The 19,848-nt window shown below is 36.9% G+C and overlaps 1 protein-coding gene across 1 annotated transcript in view; it reads right to left on the bottom strand.

Moving 5' to 3' along the window:
- The window catches only part of DST (dystonin), a 515,142-nt gene that overhangs the window by 95,215 nt on the left and 400,079 nt on the right, over positions 1–19,848 (bottom strand). The window contains exons 49-55 of the mRNA XM_012558529.2: positions 19,035–19,161; positions 16,706–16,768; positions 15,851–16,092; positions 14,838–14,967; positions 11,919–12,118; positions 9,984–10,479; positions 6,504–7,975 (exon numbers count right to left, since the gene is read on the bottom strand). Of these exons, the coding sequence (XP_012413983.1) occupies positions 6,504–7,975; positions 9,984–10,479; positions 11,919–12,118; positions 14,838–14,967; positions 15,851–16,092; positions 16,706–16,768; positions 19,035–19,161 (2,730 nt within the window). The remainder of the gene's footprint in view (positions 1–6,503; positions 7,976–9,983; positions 10,480–11,918; positions 12,119–14,837; positions 14,968–15,850; positions 16,093–16,705; positions 16,769–19,034; positions 19,162–19,848) is intronic.

Here is a 19,848-nt window from a genome sequence, read left to right on the forward strand (position 1 = left end):
ATAGAGGTGGCAGGGGTGGGGGGGGTGGAGGGGAATGCTGATAGGATTATATGATTCAGTTGTGTTGGTAACAGGGTTGTGATTATAAAAACTGTAATTGTACAAGTTGTAACTGAAAGAGTACATTAAGGAGGAGGCACTGCTGGACTGGAGAACCGAAAGTCCCTTAAAGGTTTTGCTATGCTGGTAGCTCGTGAGGGTCAGAGCAAAGGAATAATCTTCTCTTAGTTAAATTTTATCAGACACTAGAAAGGGTGAAGCTGAGATGACTTTTGGAAAACCTAACCAGATTAGATGGACAGATGCAGCAGACCTGAATGGCTGATACCTGAGGACTCTTTGCCCTATTGAAAGACTAATTGTTAATGACTGTTTTGGACTGATGAAATGATTGGGAAGGGAAGTTATCTTCCAAGTCAGGGGGTGGCCTGCGGTACGATGGATTGCTTTTGTGTGGCTATTCTTGCCATGGTCTTGTGACTCCCACCAAATGATGGGGTGAGACCATGCTAATTAGGTATATGGGACCCTAACAAGGGGATTGGTCAGTTTTGCCATCCTACTAGGCTTGAAATGAGTCATCCCAGAAGCGAGAGAGGGAGGATCCCACCATCATCAAGAAAAAACAGCCAGGAGTAGAACTTGTCCTTTGGACCCAGGATCCCTGCGCTGAGAAGCTCCTGGAACCAGGAGACTTGAGAGAGAGACAATGAGAGAGAAAGAGCTGTAACACTGAAGACAGCAAGAAGTGATGGTAGAGAAACAGCAGCAGGAGAGACTGGCAGGAGACAATGCAGTGGGCTTCCCAGCTCACGGAGCAAGAAAGCTGAGTGAGTGCCCTTGGGCCAAGGCTTACTGGCAGAGTGGGGTGCCTCTGAGCACTTATTGGCAGAGCTAAAAGAGCTCTGTAACACTTGCCTGAGCAAGGCAGAGGCTGAGGGCCAGAGAGCGGCATGCTTGCGAGCACGGCTGGGAAGAGACTGTCCTGATGGAAGAACTGTATGTATCCTGAGTGTTCCTGAATCTGAATTGTAACCTGTTACTTCCCTAATAAATCTCATAATCGTGAGTACTGTCCGTGAGTTCTGCATGACCACTGCGATGAATTATCAAACCAAGTAGAGAGTGCTGTGGGAGGGACTGTTGATGTCAGAATTGGTAAAGACGGCGGAGAGAGGATACATGTCTGACCTTCGCCTCACAGGAATCAGCCTTGGGCTGTTGATCTTGATTCTCCTTTCCCCTGTGAAGTTAGGGGAGGTCAGATGCCACCCCCACGCCATTTTTACACTAATGCTAATAAAACACTTAATAGGTTTGTTGCCTATATAGATACATATATCTATATATAACTTCTAAAAGTTCAGGTTAAAAATCTGATTGGTTGTTGATGACATCATAGGAATTATTAGGACATGTTTTTGTGTGTGTAGTCAGTTATATGAAGGAGCCCTGGTGGCATAGTAGTTAAAGCACTTGGCTGAGAACCAAAAAGGTAGGTGGTTCAAACCCACCAGCTGCTCCATGGAAGAAAGATGTGGCAGTTGGCTCCCATAAAGATTATAGCCTTGGAAAACCCTAAGGAGCAGTTCTACTCTGTTATATAGGGTTGCTATGAGTCAGAAGCAACTTGATGAAAGGGTTTTGGTTAGTCAGTTACACATGTTTTTGATAAATAAAAATGTGAAATCATTAATGTAGTTTAGATTTGAAGACAATCTTGAGCTTGGAGTCTTCAAACCGGAGAGGGGGATAGGTGGAATACAAAAGGGGCTTTCTTTCTGGTTAGAATCAATGTCCTAAAGACATACAGAATCTATTCTGCTATTCACACTACCAATTTATGATAGTGGCATAGAACTTAATTGTAATAGTAGAGAAGTGTAAGTAGAAAAATGGTACTTAGACTTATGAACAGGAATAGAAAACACCTTGCGCTAGTTCACAGATTAATATTTAAGAAGTTGCAAAACACGCATGGAAAATAAAACAACACAATCAGTATAGTCTCAAAACATTAAGCTAACACAAAAGGCAATGCCAATTTATTTTTGAACACTCTAAATAGCTTTCACTGACTGACAGTGAATTAGAACACTGGATTCAGAATAGCATTTGTTTGTAATCAATATATTTAGGTTGGTATCTTAAACATGAACGTTGTCCTTTCATGGAAACCTAAGATAAATATTAATACTATTTCTTAGGTTAAGTTTGAGGAAAAAAACAAAAAAAAATGTAAGCAGGGAAGTCTGTCTTACCTGGTTTAAATAATCCATTATAATCCAAGTAAACATACGACACACCTATAGAGTCACTGAGGTCACTAGTTGGCACAAAGGGTTTACGTGCAACTATTAACCTGAAGTTGGCAGTTCAAACCCACCTAGTGGCACCATGGAAGAAAGGCCTGATGATCTGCTTCTGTAAAGATTACAGCCAAGAAAACCCTATGGAGCAGTTCTACTCTACGACACGAGGACACCATGAGTTGGAACTGACTTAACTGCAATGGGTTTTATTGAGCTATTATTCAACTTCAGTCCTTCTCTGAAAGTACTTTATGTTAAGAAAAATTTATCCTAAGACTTTATCTGTGACATTAGGTTTAACTAAAGCTATCGGATAATGTCAAAATAGGTTATACTTCAAAGTCTATAATAAAGAGACTAAGTCCTTTAGTGGTTTTGTTGCATTTTTAGAAATTACAATAACAAGCAGTTTGCTATTTTTATAAACTATTAGTTTTTCATTCAATACAAATCATTCCACTTAAAAACTTCCTAAAAATTTTGTGTTAAAACTAATGTTCAACAAAAGACTAATGCCCAACAAAAAATGAAAGATCTGAATTGTACACACATTAGTTTACCACCTTAATCAAGAAGGTATAATCACTAAGACAAGGTTTGGTTCCATCTCAATAGTTGCTGTTGTTGTTATGTGCCATCGAGTTGATTCTAACCCATAGTTGACCCTATAGGACAGAGCAGAACTTCCCCATAGGATTTCCTAGGCTGTAATCTTTATGGGAGTAGATTACCAGGTCTTTCTCACTTGGAGCCACTGGTGGGTTCGAACTGCAGATCTTTCAGTGAGCAACCGAGAGCTCAACCACTATACCACCACAGCACCTTTCATATCAATAATAGTAGTAATAGTGGTGGTAATTATCATCATCATCACAAGCATCTATATAACATCACTTTCTAAGATAATTTCATACACATTTATATCATTTGTTTCTCATAATAGACAGTTTCGTAGAACACTTTCATTAAGTGCGTGGGATGTTCCTGGTGTTCTGGACTAAAATAAACAAGGCTGGTTATTCAGGCTGTCCAAATTAGGCTACAGCAAAGATGATTTGAAAATTTCCCAGAGAACATATTAGATGTGAACCATGGTGAATAAAGCTGACACAAAACATTGCATTATTTTCATCAAAACATTCAAGCTCTGATGCTTACTACCTGTGTGACCTTGGGTGAGTCACTTAACCTCCTTAGGCATGTTTCTTTCTCAATAGATGAAGATAATAAAGCATCTCTCTCTCACAACTGTTAACAGGATTAAAGGCAGAGAGCCTTACATGTTAGTAAGCTCAAGATAAAGGTTAATTGTTGAAACTATTCGATTTTTTTAACTACACACACACATAAATAATTGGAATTAATGATGGTGTAAGCTACCATCTTTATTTACCATAATCATGTTCTTGTTCTTTTTTACCTATGGCACAGAAATATATTAAATGCAAATGATACATCCACTTAAAAACTTGCTTTTAGTCACCAGTTATCTTAGTTACTTAGTGCTATTTAAGAGAAATACCACAAATAGGTGCCTTTAAAAAACAGAAATCTATTTTCTTACAGTTCTAGAGGCTAAAATTCCAAATCAGGGTCTCAGTCATGTCAATTCTTTCTGTGGTCCTCTCTACTAGTTTCTGGTGTCTGCTGGCAATCCTGGGCATTTCTTTGCTTGTAGATGGGTCCTCATATAGCCTCTCTTCTATCTGTGCATGTCTCTGTGACAATTCTGTTCTTTTTATAACTCAGAAGTCATTATGTTTAGGACCCACCCCATTCTGGTATGACCCCATTGACATAACAAAGAAAAACCCTATTTCCAAAGAGGATGACATCCATAGGTACAAGGTACTTCAATACATATTTTTTGGGGACACAGTTCAATTCATAACACTGGTTTTCAAGACACTGAAAGTATGTGATGATGTTCTTTATAATTACTGAATTTCATTAAAATCAATCAACTCCTTTCAAAGCAATCAGAAAACAGACAAACACAGCAGGCCAAGTGGTTTATTTCAGGAGAAATGACCACTTTATTTTTCTCCACAATCAAATAAGACAATCCTATTATTGGCAATGAATGTTTATTTAGCGCTTTGCAGTCTGTAAAACACTTTCAAAGCAATGGTGCTGGAACAACTCCTACCTCTTGCTTTTTCTTACTTTCAAAAGAATTTTCCACATTGGGGCCACATTATCCCTGTACTCATGCTGGGAACAGAGTGGGGGAGCTTCTACAAACAGTAACATCAATATCATTGCTTTTGCCCATTTTCTTAAAAGTAGCTGAAGCAGTGAAGAGAAATGAAGTCCTACTCTTTCCTCTACACAAGTTCACAGAAAACCTAAAGAAATGATAATGTTTCACGAAGGCACTGAGTACAGTTAAATTTTACTAGTAAAAGGACTAATAAAGTAACTGCTTTAAAGTTTTGTGAGGGTGCTATAGAAAATTCCAAAATTTTCTGTCTGAGGAAGCTCAAGCTCCTTAAGCTCTCCCCTAGCTTTCTGAAGCAGGAGTTACCACAGAACTTTGTCCTTCTAATAGAAGATTCTCTCATTTGAAATCTTTATTTTTCAAACCAGAAATATGAAAATTTGACAGAGTAATGAAGAAGGTATAGCGAACAGTAAGGCAATTTCCTTCATGTTCAAGAAACAAGATCTAAAAGCAGAATCACAGATTCTTATAAGCTTTGAAGGAACCAGGCTTTCAAGGAACTTTATAAATAACAGTAACAGTAATAATGAGGAGAAGGAGAAGTAGTAGTAGGTGTTATTTTTCAAAGTTTAATGGTCTAAATAATGTTACTACTGATGAACAGAGGAAATACTATGTCAAATATAACAGCACAGAATTTTGAAGTCATATGTTTTATATACATTTCTCATGGGAAATGAATTGTAGTTTTGTGAATACTGTTTTTATTTGATCTTATTTTATCCCTCATGAGCCGATGGTGCAACATACCTTCACCAGTCTTTACCATAAAGAAAAACACATAGAACAGGATCCATGACAACTGCAAAGCTTCATACTAGTCCCATGTGGCAAACGTTTGATATTTAGGACCCTCCCTGTCCACAGCTGAGCCTATGCTTACGGAGACAGGACTTCTGCTCTATCTCAAATGAGGCCAAATTCAATGACACGGAAGCTGGCCCACCATTTTAATCTAATGTTCTATTCATTAAGCATGCCTTGAGCACTATCAAGTGGCAGATATTTCTTTGCACTGAGGAGCTTATAGCCCAATTAGAAATAATTTACTCCTCCTGTGGCATGAATCCAAGGTCTTTGTTTTATAAAGCCAAGACTACAACATGGAACTTCACTATGCCTTTAAAAATATGAACTTTTGGAAGTAAGAAAAGTTTACAAAAGAAATTAAACTGAAGGATGAGAAGACTACAAAAAAGTGAGGAGCCGGAAACGGCTATAATTCACCATTAAAGAAATGGCTGGGAGACAAACATCAAGAGAACAAGCTCATTAGGTTAGGGACTGGCCTCTGCAGAAGAGTTCAAAATATGGCTCCCATTATTCCAGAAATCAGTTTTGAATGACACTGAAAGAAAGTCCTAGTTGTCAGTTTTAGGCTTACCTGCAACTTTTTCAAGCACCCTTCTGACTTTTTAATGTTATCTCAGGTCTTATTCCATGAGGGCCCAAATCCCCCATAAGCTTGGAACTGCCCCATGCGCCTGGGCATTACCATTTATGATTCTCCCCCCTCCTCATTGCTGGTGACTCATAGTGACCCTATACAACAGAGTAGAACTGCCCCGTAGGGTTTCCAAGGAGCAGCTCGTGGATTCGAACTGCCGACCTTTTGGTTAGCAGGTGTAGTTCTTAACCACTTCGCCACCAGGGCTCCGTATATGCTTAAAAAAACCTGTTGCCATTGAGTTGATTCCGACTTATAGCGACTTTACAGGACAGAGTAGAACTGCCCCATAGGGTTTCCAAGGAGGGCCTGGTGGATTCAAACTGCCGACCTTTTGGTTAGCAGTCATAGCTCTTAACCACTACATCACCAAGGTTTCGCCATATATGCTTACTCAGGGTCAAATACTGTGTAACAGCCATATGGGAAGGTTCTACAAAATGGGCAATCTCTCTTCTACACCAATTAGAAATTTCTTTTAATAATAAAAAACAACGAGTAAAAGTGAAGAATTCCCTACCTTGAAAACATTAAGCTGTTGGTTAATTGTCTCAGTTTCCATACCAACGGGGCCTTGTGACTCTTCATGTTCTTCAGCTTTCTGAAGCAGAGTAGAAAATTCTTTCAATTTTCTGTAGAATTCTTCAAGACGCTCAATAGTCCCTTCAACCTGCTCTTCTCTGGCTTGTGCTCGGTCTAGTAACTTGTTGCATTGTTTGCTTAAAGCCTCCAAGTCCCTTCTGATTCCAACAAGGTCAGGAGAGGTTTCCTCTGTGGCCAGCATCATCTTGCAGGTTTTATTGGCATTGTCATTGCTTGCTATGAGGGCTTCTAGTTTCTTCAGAAAAGTTTTAATAGCTTCCTTTTGCTTTTGCAATGTTTCCGCGTCTCTCCCCACTGGAGCCATGCTATCCAGTTCATCATCAAACTCAGCAAACTGAGAAAACATTTCTCGGATGGTATTCTGGAAATGTCCAATGCCCTGAAGCTTGGTTTCTAAGAATGAACACTTTTCATCAACCTGTTGGCTTAGCGCATTATGTTCTTGAGCTAAAGATTCTGCTTGTAATAAGACATCAGAGGTGCCCTTTGAGTCTGGGGCTTCTACCACAAGGTCCTGTGCAAGTCTTTTGGCGAAATCTACCTGATGCTTCAAGGTCTGAAGTGATTTCTGCTGAGTCTGCAACATAGTTAGGTACTTGTTACTGTAAGCCTGAGGTCCTAGAGATTCATGGACATCTAGCTGTTCCTTTGCACACTGAAGCTGCCTTTTAGCGTCTCTGGAAACTTCTTGAAATTCTTTAAACTTCTGGGCCATGTTCTCCAGGGAGAATTTCTTGCTGTGAAGTTGTTCAGTGACCATGTCTACCTTTTGGATCAGCGATGTATTCTCATCTGTAACAGCCTCTTTATCTATTTCACAGACACTGAGCAAGCTATTGGCTGCGTTGTTTAGTAACTCTACCATCCCAAAGCGTTGGTCCATTTCTTTCTGTAGAGATTTTAATTTGGCAATAGAATTTTCTGTTTCAGCAGGATCCAAGCAAAACTTTATTTCTTCTAGGTTGTTTTGACATTTTTCTACCCATGGCCGGAGAGTCTCTACATGTTCTTTATACTTGAGGGCTTTTTCCAATGAATCCTTTAATTTGTCTTCTCTTTCTTTCACCTGTTTGTTAAATCCATCCCAATCAGCTTTAATAGTGTTAAGCTGTAACTGTAAGGCTGCCTTCTCAGATCCTTGAGTTTTTAATAATAGATTTTCACCTTCTGTGATGGTTTTTTCATAAAAATTAGACTGTAAAGTTAAAGTTTTACTAAAGTCTTTCTGATCCTTAATTAATAACTCTAGGACATCGAGTTTGGCTGATACTGGGTGAGACTTATTTTGCTCTTCTTTCTTTGTATCCAGCCAAGCATGAAAATCTTTAGACATTTGCTGAAACTGATGAGAGCTTGCACAGGCTGACTGAAGGTGCTGGACATGATTCTCTGAAAATGAAATGACAGATATGTTTATTTTACACCAACATGTTGATTTAATCTACAAAAAGCCAAGAGGAAACCACTGAATGTACAGACTTGTAAAATCAAGGGCTTCTAGCACTGACTATTAGAACTACAAGTAAGCTTAAGTTATTGAAGAAAGGGGAAAAAGAAGCATGAGGCAGGAACCACAAAATAAAAGAAACTCAAAGGAAGAAGCAGGAGATAGATGAGAGACAGAAAAAGAGATTATGGGAATAAGTAAAAATGCATAAAGGTGCATGGCGGAAGAGGGCAGTCACATCACACACCACCTACTTAGCTAAAGTCATCTCCGTTCAAGTATGCGGAAGTGACCACTGTTTAAAGTTCTAGGTTGTGTTGATAAATAATTCATTTCTTATCAAAGATTACTTTTTACTCCTATAACATTTATATTTCATGGAGACAATATAATGTAGCACTTAGAAACTGCATGGGTTTGGGTGTTGGCTCAACCTCTTAAGAGTTGTGAGACCCCGGGAAAATGATTAAACCATTAAGTCTCATTTCCCCAAATGGAAAATGGAAATATTAATGGTAGGCAACACACGTAACAATGGTGGGGATTAAATGATAGCATGTGTAAAGTCCTTAGCTTATGCCTGTCCACAGGTAGCTTCTGTCCGGAGGTGAGATGAGAAGGCAGAGAGGGTTAGGAGCTGGTTGAATGGACTTGGAAAATCAGGGGTGGAAAAGAGGAGTGTGCTATCACAGTACAGGGAGAGCAATTAGGGTCACATAACAATGTATGTATAAATTTTTGTATAAGAGACTAACTTGAAATGTAAACTTTCACTTAAACTATAATATTAAACAAACGAAAAGTGTTAACAACAGTAGTAATAATGTTGTTGTTGTTGTTAGGTACCATTGAGTCTATTTTCAACTTATAGTGACCCCATGTGACAGAGCAGAACTGCCCCATAAGGTCTTCTAGACTGTAACCTTTATGGGAGCAGATCGCAAGGTCTTTCTCCTGCGGAGCAGCTGTGTGAGTTCGAACTGCCAACCTTTCAACTAGCAGCTGAGGGCTTAACCTTTGCGCCCCCTGGGTGCCTAACAATAATAATAGCTAACATTTATTATTTTCAATATTGTGCCAGAATAAAGAAGTAAATTTGAAATTGTTACTATGATCAATAAAGAAATCCAAACAATTAAAATATCTGAATTGAATATGTACTATGTCCAAGGCACTGGGTTACTTTTCAAACAAAACAACATGGCAGCAAAATGTGCTCTTCTCTGGCAGGCCTTTCTGAAGTCCATTAACCCACTACTGCTGCCTCTGACAAATATTGGCACATTCGTCACAGAATTATGGCTGCAGTAGGTGAGAAAGGAAAACAGTGTCAAATGCTTCTCTTTGACACATTTCTCTAGGAAAGTTTTCTATGACAGAAATCATACAAAGTAGCAGCATATAAGAAAATGCCACAAAGCCTTTTTAATAACCATATTCATCTGTTTTTCTGGTGAAATGAAACTGTTCACTCAGTGATAATGTTTTACAACTATATTTTAAAAGCCAAATTTGAAATATTTGAAATTTTAATGAGCTCTCATTAACAGAGTTTGCAAACTGACTGTCTCTCCATTATCCATGTAGAATTATCCTAACGTTGTGTGCTCATATGAACACAGAACTGCTCCTTGTTCATGTGTGATGAGTCTCCTTTTCATCTATGCTTTCAATGGGGGCAGCGTCTCCTTAACCAGTTGCCGTGAGTGAACTCTGACTCATGGCGACCCCATGTGTGTCAAAGTACAACTGTGCTCCACAGGGTTTTCAATGGCTGATTTTCAGAAGTAGATTGCCAGGCCTTTCTTCAAACATGCCTCTGAGTGAACTTGAACTTCCAACATTTTGGTTAGCAGTCGAAAGTGTTATCATTTGTACCACCTAGGCAATACAAGGTATCTATTTCTGGCCAGGAGATATAAAGACTACCTACTAAAAAGAAAGACAAACCTGCTCTTTGTTCAATATCCTTAAATGATTTTAAGATGCCTTCTAGTTGCCTACTAAGTTCTGCTTTCAAATACTCTTCTTTAATCAGAGCTGACAAATCCTCACAGAGTGCCTGGGCCTCCTTTATCTGCTCTCCCTCTTGCTTTATTTCCTGTTTCATTTTTTGGGCTGTTTCCAACTGCTGGCTCATAGCATCAGGGTGTGTGCTCACAGCCAGACTGGTGCTGAGTTTATTGTCCAAGTCGCTCAGTTTATTAGAAAGGCTTCTCAGCAGGCTTTGGTACTGTGTGCTTTTAACAATGGCTTGGTCAATCCAGTCACATCTGTCACTCAACTGTCCTGTTAGGCTATCCCATTTGTGGGTCACAGTTGCTAGTTGCTCTTTCACAATCCCATGCAAGGAAGCATGTTCACCAGGTCTGCTCAGAATGCCCTGACCAGCTGCTGTTAGCTGTTCATATTGAGGTTTCCGAGTATCAAATTCTTGCAACAGAATCTGAGGTAACAAGAGTAAATAAACACACAAATAAATGATTGGTTAATTAGTTATTAAAAAAACATAGCTTTAAGTTTCTAAGCAGACAGAAACGGTATTTATCTGGTTTTTGCTTTCTTAGTTACCACTTTCCAAGTTTTTATTTCAAGGACAGTGCAATTATCTTAAACTAATCCAAAGAGCAATGGGGCTTTGCAAAGACAAAGTTTTGTCTAAAATAATATCCCCTAAAGGGGAAAAGGAACAGAATAAATATTTTTGTAGTCTGGGCAAAATAACAAATTCATGCACAAAAATTCACGTACAAAGGGAAACACTGCTATTGGACAAGTTCACATTGCACTAACATCATATTTATTTGTTTTTTTTCTTACCCATTTTTCTCTTTGTAGGCACAGTGATAATAACATTAGACTACATTAACTCATGGTGCATTGATTTACAAAGGTTTTTTTTAACATAATAATGAAAGATTTATTGACATTTATAGTCTTTATTATAAAGATTTTAGCCAATAAATCACATTGTTCAGAATGAACAGGATCCACATGACTCTTTCTCATTATAAAATGAATGATCCAAAACTTTTCTCCTTTCAGTCATATCGGGTTTATCTCTGAGAGTCTACTAAGACTAGATGCAATTATTCCCCCAAAATATTTATTTTGATCTTTTAATTGTTTCCATTCTCTTCAGATTAAGAATACATATGAACTATGACATGAGACTCTAAACTACCAAGACTGATTTATATTTTCAGCTCACAGAATCAATCTCACTGCTCTAAAGCACTCATACATAAAGAAATCTAATTGAAACCACAATGGAGCTTCTGGTATTACGTCTGATTTAAATTTTATGGATTTTTCCCCCTTGTGGATTTATCTGCTTTATAATTAGACTAGCCTAACTAATCCATTGGGTTTCAAGGTTCCCTCTCTGCTTCCCTTATTCCTTTCTCCTCTTCTTATTCTGTGTCTCTTCCCCTCAAGGCTGTACTGCATGACTTTTAAAAGTTTCATTATCTACTACCATAATCAAAGTGAAGAAAACCTCAAAGGAGTAATTTCTAAACAATAAAAAGTATATACTAGCTTCTCATAAAAGTGTTATTATTACTTATACAATCACATTAATACTTCAAAAAAGCCTCTTTTATAACAGGGTCTGCATAAACCACACATGACCAAAATTATTAGGGACTTGACCCACTCATAAAATAAAACAGAGTACTCTAGAATGTGTGCCTTACAGCTCTAGTTCTCTGGGGGGTTTCCCACTAATCTCAGGATGGTTTCTTATGAGCCTCTGAAACATTACCAATACCTCCCAAGACAGTTAAAGCACACACTGTCCAAAGCTAATGTATTTATAATGAAAACGATTATCTTGTTAAGAAAAGTTGCTGCACACGACATAGGTTATCAGGTAATACTCACCTGTACCTGCTGCCGTTGTGTGTTTAGCATATTCGGGTCAATTGACAAAGGCCCAAGAACACTAACCATCAGTTCTTTTTCCACTAGCCACTGTTTTAACTGGGCCTCTACAGTCTGGAACTGGGTTAGATTATTGGAGGATTCTTCCAGTTTTTGTTGTCTATCAACTGTTAATTGATTGAGTTCTTGCCATTTAGAATCTAGGAAAAAAAAAAAAAGGATGAAATTGGTGTTTGGTTTCTATGCATCTGACATGACTATATCTGTGAAGACTATATGAAATGACTAAAAATGATATGTAATGACTATCATTACAACTTAATAGCTCTTCTAATAGTTGATTAAAGGCCTATCCTAATTGCATTTAATGGTACAGATTTTATGGTCCTGGTGGTTGTATGAGAGCTAAAGTATAAGAGAAAACTAAATTTGAATCTATTTTAAAGATCCTGTAGAATATGGAATATTCCTTAAAGCAAACAGGATCCTGAGATCCCTCATCATCCTTTCTAGAAGTCCTTTGTAGTCTTTTATTCGGCCATAACTGACCTATTTGAACAATGAACATTAACCCTTTAATATCAAATCTCCAATTATCAGTTCTAGGCAAGTGACTCCCAAATTTATCTACTCCTCAATCATTTTCTCCTCTTCAAATCACACATCAACAATCAGCTGCTGGAAAGTTACATTTGGATGTCTCACTAACCTTTTAAACTCAACATTATAAAACAAAATTCACTATATTCCTCTCAAAACTGGTGACTTTTTCTGACTTTATTTCTTTCAATCACGGTTTTCATCCTCTCCATGTCACTGAGATGCAACAATTCAGAATGTTCTTTTATAACTTTCTTAGCTCTCCTATATCCTTAATCATAAAGCCTTAAACCAATGCCATAACTCCATTTTGGCCTTCATGATCTTTCGCATAGACCAGTGGTTCTCAAACTTTAGCTGCATTAAAATCACCTGAAGGGCTTGTTAAAACAGATTTCTGAGCTCTGGCCCCAGAATTTCTGATTCAGTAGGTTTGGACTGGGGCCTGAAATTTTGCATTTCTAACAAGTCCCTAGGTGATGCTGATGCTGCTGTTCCCAGGAGCATATTTTGAGAACTACAGATTGAGACTACTGACTGGGGCTTCCTAATTGGCCGCCTGGCTAGTAGTCTTTCTCAGCTGTAATCTATTCTGTTCTAAAATAATTTTGCTTAAAAAAATCACTTTAAAAGGTCACTTTCCTTACCCAACTCCTTCAATAACTAACCCCTTACCACCTTAACAATAAAATCTAAAGACTTTTGCCTGACATGCAGGGCGTCCCACAATCTGGCCCTAGTCTACTAATCTTAGGGGGTTTGCTCTTCAAGATCAATTCTCCAATCCAGCCCTGCTGATCTTAGCATTATCATCCAAACAGGCTTTTGCTCACGCAGGGTCTATGCCTGCCACAGTCTACCCTCCTCTCTACATATCTCAATCTTACTCTGTTTCCTTCACAATTCCATTGGGTCTTTCGCTCTCTATGAAGTCTTTCGTACTCTCTCTACCCTCAAGATGGCATGCTCCCTAAAGCCAAGGGTTAATGATCTATGCACTTAGTCCAGTGCCTTGACTACATCAGATGCTCAATAAACATTCATTAGTGACTCTGAATAGTTGATTTGCATACTTTTTTCACTCAGACTGAAGTACTAAAGGGCTGATTTAAATAGAACTCAATCCCCAAAACCTTGTCTAATGATATCATTCTATATGATGGCATGTTCTACTCAAACACAATCTGAAAACAAAATAATGGCAATCAAAGCAATAACTTGGGAGGGAAAAATATCAAAATCATCAGGAGGCTTTTTCAAAATACACATTCCTCACTCCCATTCTATTCAAATGTGTCTTGATAATACTCCCCCCAAGTAATTCTGGTATTCCAATGCTTGTAGGTGAGAGAACTGAATTAGGGGCAAATTAATTGCAGTGCAACAACAGTCTGTATAGCTGGATTAAATATAGCCTCTGAACATTAAGAACACTTGGAGTAAACTTTTTCAAACTAAAACCTAGTTTGAAAAAGATTTCTAAATTTATTATAGTATACCTAACTCTAAAGGAAGGACAATATTTAGATGAACACAATGGAATGATGGAAAGTAAAATAATAATTCTCCTTATAATCATAGCAAACGCTTACATAGTACTTATTATGTGCCAGGTACTGTTTATCTGAGCTATACACATATTAACTCATTGAATTCTCCGAACAATAGTATGAAGTAGAGATGGTTATTATCTCTGTCTTACACTCATGTTCCGTATCATTAAAATAATGAAAAGGGGTGAGATAAGACAACAGGGCTTGTGAAGGAAATTGTACCTATGAGGAACAGTTTGTACAGGGATAGGACCAGGTGACGGAGAACTTTGGCTAAGGAATCAAAACCCTCAGACTTCTGTGGAGAGCTACTTTTTAATACTTGTTAGAAGAAGTAAGAGCGTAACGTATGAGGCTGTAGGTGTCCCAAAAGTAATTCCGTGAAAGAAAAAAGAGTCATCATTTCCAAACAAACAAAAGGAATATTTAAACTAAAATGCAGTAATACATAAAAGAAATAGAAGCGCCAAAAAGCTAGTAAACAGGAAGTGAACACTATGAAAACAATACTCAGTGCACATTTTACTATAGTATCAACCTCCTCCATAAAAATAAATTTAGTTACTGTTTTAGCAAGAAAAACCAACATATGTCAATTCTTAGCATATTATAATCTGAAATGATACTGTTAAACATACAAAAACATATTCTGAACCATAAAATCAAATCCAAAATGAAGTGAGGTTGTTGAAAAATGTTTTCAGATAAAGATAATGATAAAAACGGAAATGACTGTGCTTCCGTTCATAGACTTGGGTTCACATACCTATGTCTGCCAACATCTGTTTCCATTTGGGGGCCTCAGGAGTATCTGGGTTCTCCTCCAACAGCTCTGTCAATTTGTCTTTCAACTCCTGCACTTTATTTACATTCTGCTTCAGTTCTGCCTCAAATGACTAACAAGGGAAAAACAAACAATACAGTAACTACATTAAAATACGCAGACACCAAAAGACACAGGCACAGTTACGATAGAGCATGTTTTTCTCTAGCATGACCAAAAGAGGAAAAAATCCACTGTGAAATGCTGAAGTGGGTGAGAACATGAATTCAAAAAATTAATACATTCTTCTTCTTACCTAGTCTTCAACTATTTGATGAAGGAATCCCACAAAGAAGGAATGCTATAGTCACAAAGATAATGAGTCTAGTCCCTATTACTGAGGAAGAATTTCATACTATTCTCAAACCCCTCCAGAAAAAAAAATGACATTCTGTAAGATTGTAATCAATAAGAAAATTAGCCTTGATAAAGGCTGCCAGAATCTGAGAATCTACTCATGAGTAAGCACTTTTTTTGACAACACATTATAGAAATCAAATAGTAATTTGTAAAGAATTTTCACCATCATTGCTACCATGTAGGATCATTTTCCCAACCCTGATGGATGTAGAAAGAAATACCAACCATTAAAGAAAAGGGACAGGCATTACTTACCCTATTTTATACTAGACAGAACAGATCCCTAATACACTTAATCCCTTAGATATATCTTTTGGAATGGTTCACCTGTTAATATCCCAGACTTAAACTGATTTAAAGGTGGCAAAAAGCTTACACCCAACAGTTCACTCATCTTTATAATGTTAGTGTGCAAAAGACGTTAACTATTACCATCACTCTCTACGGAAAGGCACATTAAACAAAACTGGTCAATTGTTTGCTGAAAGTTATACAGAACTAGAAATCAGAGATAGGGCTCCTGACCACCAGGGCTCAGATCTGAATGCTAATCTGTTCTCTTTCATGTCCTCAGTAAATGTATCCATGAAATATACCTTATTTTGTTCAACCTGAGTCTTCACAGCTTCACTATCTGTAGGTGTAGGTGTCTGATGCCATTTTTTTGCTGTTTTGTTCATTTTCTGTAGCCACTGCATCATTGTACTTGATTCTTCCTGAGCCTTTTGCAATTTGGAGAGCTTAGCATTCAATTCAGCTATTTTGTCCTTGAGTAAGAGGCCAAGATCTTCGTAATCATGACTTATGTCAGTCATATCCTTTTTAATAGATGTTAATCCTAGGAATAACACAGAGAGAGAGAGAGAGAGAGAGAGAGAGAGAGAGAGAGGGACTTTCAGGGCTCTGAAAGACAGTGCTCTAAAAATGTAAGTTTAAGTTTTACATGATATTCGCCTCTATTTTGTCAGTATTAAGCCTACTATGATAAAGTCACAGAATTTTAAGAAAAGGTTAGATTATCTTTATGATGCTATTTAATGAGAAATAACTTAGGAACATTTCATAATGCAAGTGACATGAAACAGGCAGTTTAAATAGAATAAAAAACTAAAACCATGGAATTTTACTTAGTAACTCCTGAGGTGACAAACGCAACAAATTAGCTCAAACAATGTTAACTCAAGTGACAAAATATTTCAAATCTAACAAAAAGAATAAAACAAATCCAAGTGCTAAACTGAATCACTAGATTTTACTAATTTCAGATGAATGAACTGATTGGATTTTATATAAAATATTTATGAAGAGTGTGAATATTATATTAAAATAACACCATTTTAACTCAACTTTGAAATTTCTACATAACTACTGTCAAACTCTAGATTTTCTCTGAAATAAAACAAAACCAACCAAACTACTTTAATCAATAACTATTTAAAATTATTATTCACCTTTATTTGCCAGAAATTCCTGAGTATCTGTGGCTGTTCCTTCACCATTTAATATTGCGCTACCTGCAAAAATATTAGCATTGAAGTAATTATAAAATCTACAGTATTTCTATACATTAATAGTAGATAGCTTTAAATCAAACCCCATATATAATGATACTTAAAACTGTTATTACTATTTGAAACTGTAAAATATTGATTCAGTTTCAAAGTCAAATGAAGATCCCAAACTTAAAAGATCAAAATATGTCCTCTCTTTTATATAAAGTTTATTCTTAAAGTAGTAGCACAATTGTCTGAGAGTTTCAGTAAGTTTGTATTATATAATCATTAAATATTAATTCATAAAAAACTTTTGTGATAAAGTTGTTTTGTTTCTAAAGTTACTTTAGTGATAAAGTCCCTGAAGCTCAGAAGGTGCTCATTATATAAGCATGTTGAATGAAGTATAACTGTCAAAACAATGCCTGCCTTACTTAATAAATTATCTAGTACTGTTCAACAAGCAGTTAAACAGTGTTATCATGGGCTTAATAAATGAAGAATGATGCATAAAAGACATAAAAAATATCAAAAGAAAAAAAAAAACTGATTGTAAAATCCACATTATGCCAGCAGAGAGACTGGGGAGCACAGCGGTCAGGTATGCCTGGGCTTTGACGCTCTGCTCTTCTGAATTTAAATCCCAGCCCCACTAATTACTGGCTGAGTGACTGGACAAATTAATTACCCTCCCACCAAAATGATGGTGATAATATTACCCAATGTGGGAATGAAAGGCAGTTAATCCATTACCTAGAAATAGCAACTACTCAGTGAGTAGTAACTAGTATTTCTCTTTTATTAAGTACACATCTAGCATTAGCACCTTTTTCATAATCAGAATATTAAAAAATCAGTTAGCCTTTCTCATGCTAGCATTCATTGGCTATCTATTCCAAACACAAAGGCATTTCCCAAAATCAACCACACACACACAAAAAAATCCAAACAAATAAAAACATTTAAAGATCAGAATTTTATTCTAGGTTTTGCCTCTTTTTAAAAAATCACACACAATGACATTTCAGATGTAAGTGAAAATATCCTATAGATACTAAAGATTAATTCCTACCATGATTGGTAGTTACCAAGAGTACAAAAAGAAAATGACTTTTTATTTATTTGCAAATAAAAAGTGGACATAAAAAAACTAAAATAAATAACATGCAATAAAATTCTTTGTCTTAAGAAAAACCTATTTCAGAAAATCTGATTAGGAGAGATCACAACACCACATATAATGTGAGTATTCCCTGAAATGGGATTAACAGAGGGGAATAAATGGTTGGTTGAGAGAGGACCAGCTGGAACATCAGTATCACAATAGGGACAGCTGGGGGGCTGGGAAGACCAGATAAACCACAGAGGATACTCAGAAACTCTCAAAATAACAATATGAGATCCACCTTCTGTTTATTCCTGAATCTTTAAAAACAAAAACCTGATATTTATTACAATATAAATACATTTTAAACTTAAAACTACAACCACAATATTTAAATTAACTTTAGTATCAATGTATATTCATGACTCTCTTGTTGTTGAGAAGAGAGGTTCTACCGTGATTCAGATTATGATTTAGATATGCTGGCTAACACACTAAATAACTGTTTTCTTTGGGAATACTGGACAGAATAAATAGACTGTAATAAAATGAGAGGTCCATTCTACAGAAAGAGCCTGTTTCTTTCCCTCATTTCTCTTTTTCCAGATTAATTTCTTCATCAAATATTATAATGTGAACAGAAAGATTTCAAACAGAATTTCAACAGCTCCATTTAAGTAAGGTAAAAAACAAATAAATTGGAATCTGACCCACCCCGTCTCCAAAATAATGCTCTTTATTCCTTACATATTAATTTGGCTACATTTTAAACATAGTCTTCAATTAAATTAAACCTAAAAAGTATCTGAAATGTCATTAGTATAGATACTTTTCCATGGCAGCTTTAGTCTGTTTATAGGTGCCATCTTTCTTACTGCATTCACTTTGTGTTTCTGAGGTTATTTTATGCGTTAATTTAAAAAATAACATACACAAATAAACATAACATACCAAAAAAAAAAACAACAAACCAAACTCATTGCCATCGAGTCGATTCCGACTCATAGCGACCTTAGAGGACAGAGTAGAACTGCCCCGTAGGATTTCAAGGAGCAGCTGGTGGATTCAAACTGCCAACCTTTTGGTTAGCAGCCTGAGCTCTTACCCACTGCACCACCAGGCCTCCTAACATAGCACAGGTGGACCCGTTCCTGGTTTTCGCCATGAAGGGCAAGCACGTACCTGATTTAACTGCTGCTATTGCTTTCGCTGGAGTAGTCACAGCACTTATTAGGTTACATAGTGAGATCCCACTGTTGCTTACTTTCTGAATCTCTGGTGTTTTTAAATTCCACTTTTCTTGTAATTTCTTGAGATATAAAAATACATTATTTTTTAGTCTTTGTAATATTTTCAAAGTTGCACATTATAATTCAATTTCTTGAACATATATTACAGCAACGATGTTTATGGGCCCTGATTCGTGGGGGAGTGGATGGGAAAAAAAGGCACCATCCCTATTTGCTCCAACAGCCTGGGTGACTGTTAACACTGTTAGCAGTGACAAGTGGGGCTTGGCCCATCCTGCATTCTGCTCCTAAGCACAGTGGGAGTCAGGCTATTCCTAGCTGCCATGGGTTCCAAAGTAACTGTCAACTGTAAGTCTGGAAAACTGTACTGGGTAGCAGCCAAACTACCAGAGATAATGTACTAGAGACGATAAAAAAAAAAAAACGGGAATTCAGAATTCCATTTAACAGTGAGCTTTAGTCATCGAATTTTCAAAAAAAAAAAAAAAAAAAACAACACACACACCTCTATAAATTTGGAGTAAAAAATAAACTGCTTTAACTGGCCAAAAGTTTTATGACTTGAGTCTAACGACAAAAGACATATGCAATATTTATGCTGGAGACTCAATTTTCATTGTTACGTACTGAGTTTAGTGATATCTCTAAGTTAGTGTAAGATACTGAAACGAGGAGGATCTTAACATCATGAAAAAGTGGCATAAAAAATAACTGGAACTATGTAGAGATATAGTGGGGAAGGAAAC

Source organism: Trichechus manatus, unplaced genomic scaffold, assembly GCF_000243295.1.
Source record: "Trichechus manatus latirostris isolate Lorelei unplaced genomic scaffold, TriManLat1.0 scaffold00172, whole genome shotgun sequence".
Classification (NCBI taxonomy): Eukaryota; Metazoa; Chordata; class Mammalia; order Sirenia; family Trichechidae; genus Trichechus; species Trichechus manatus.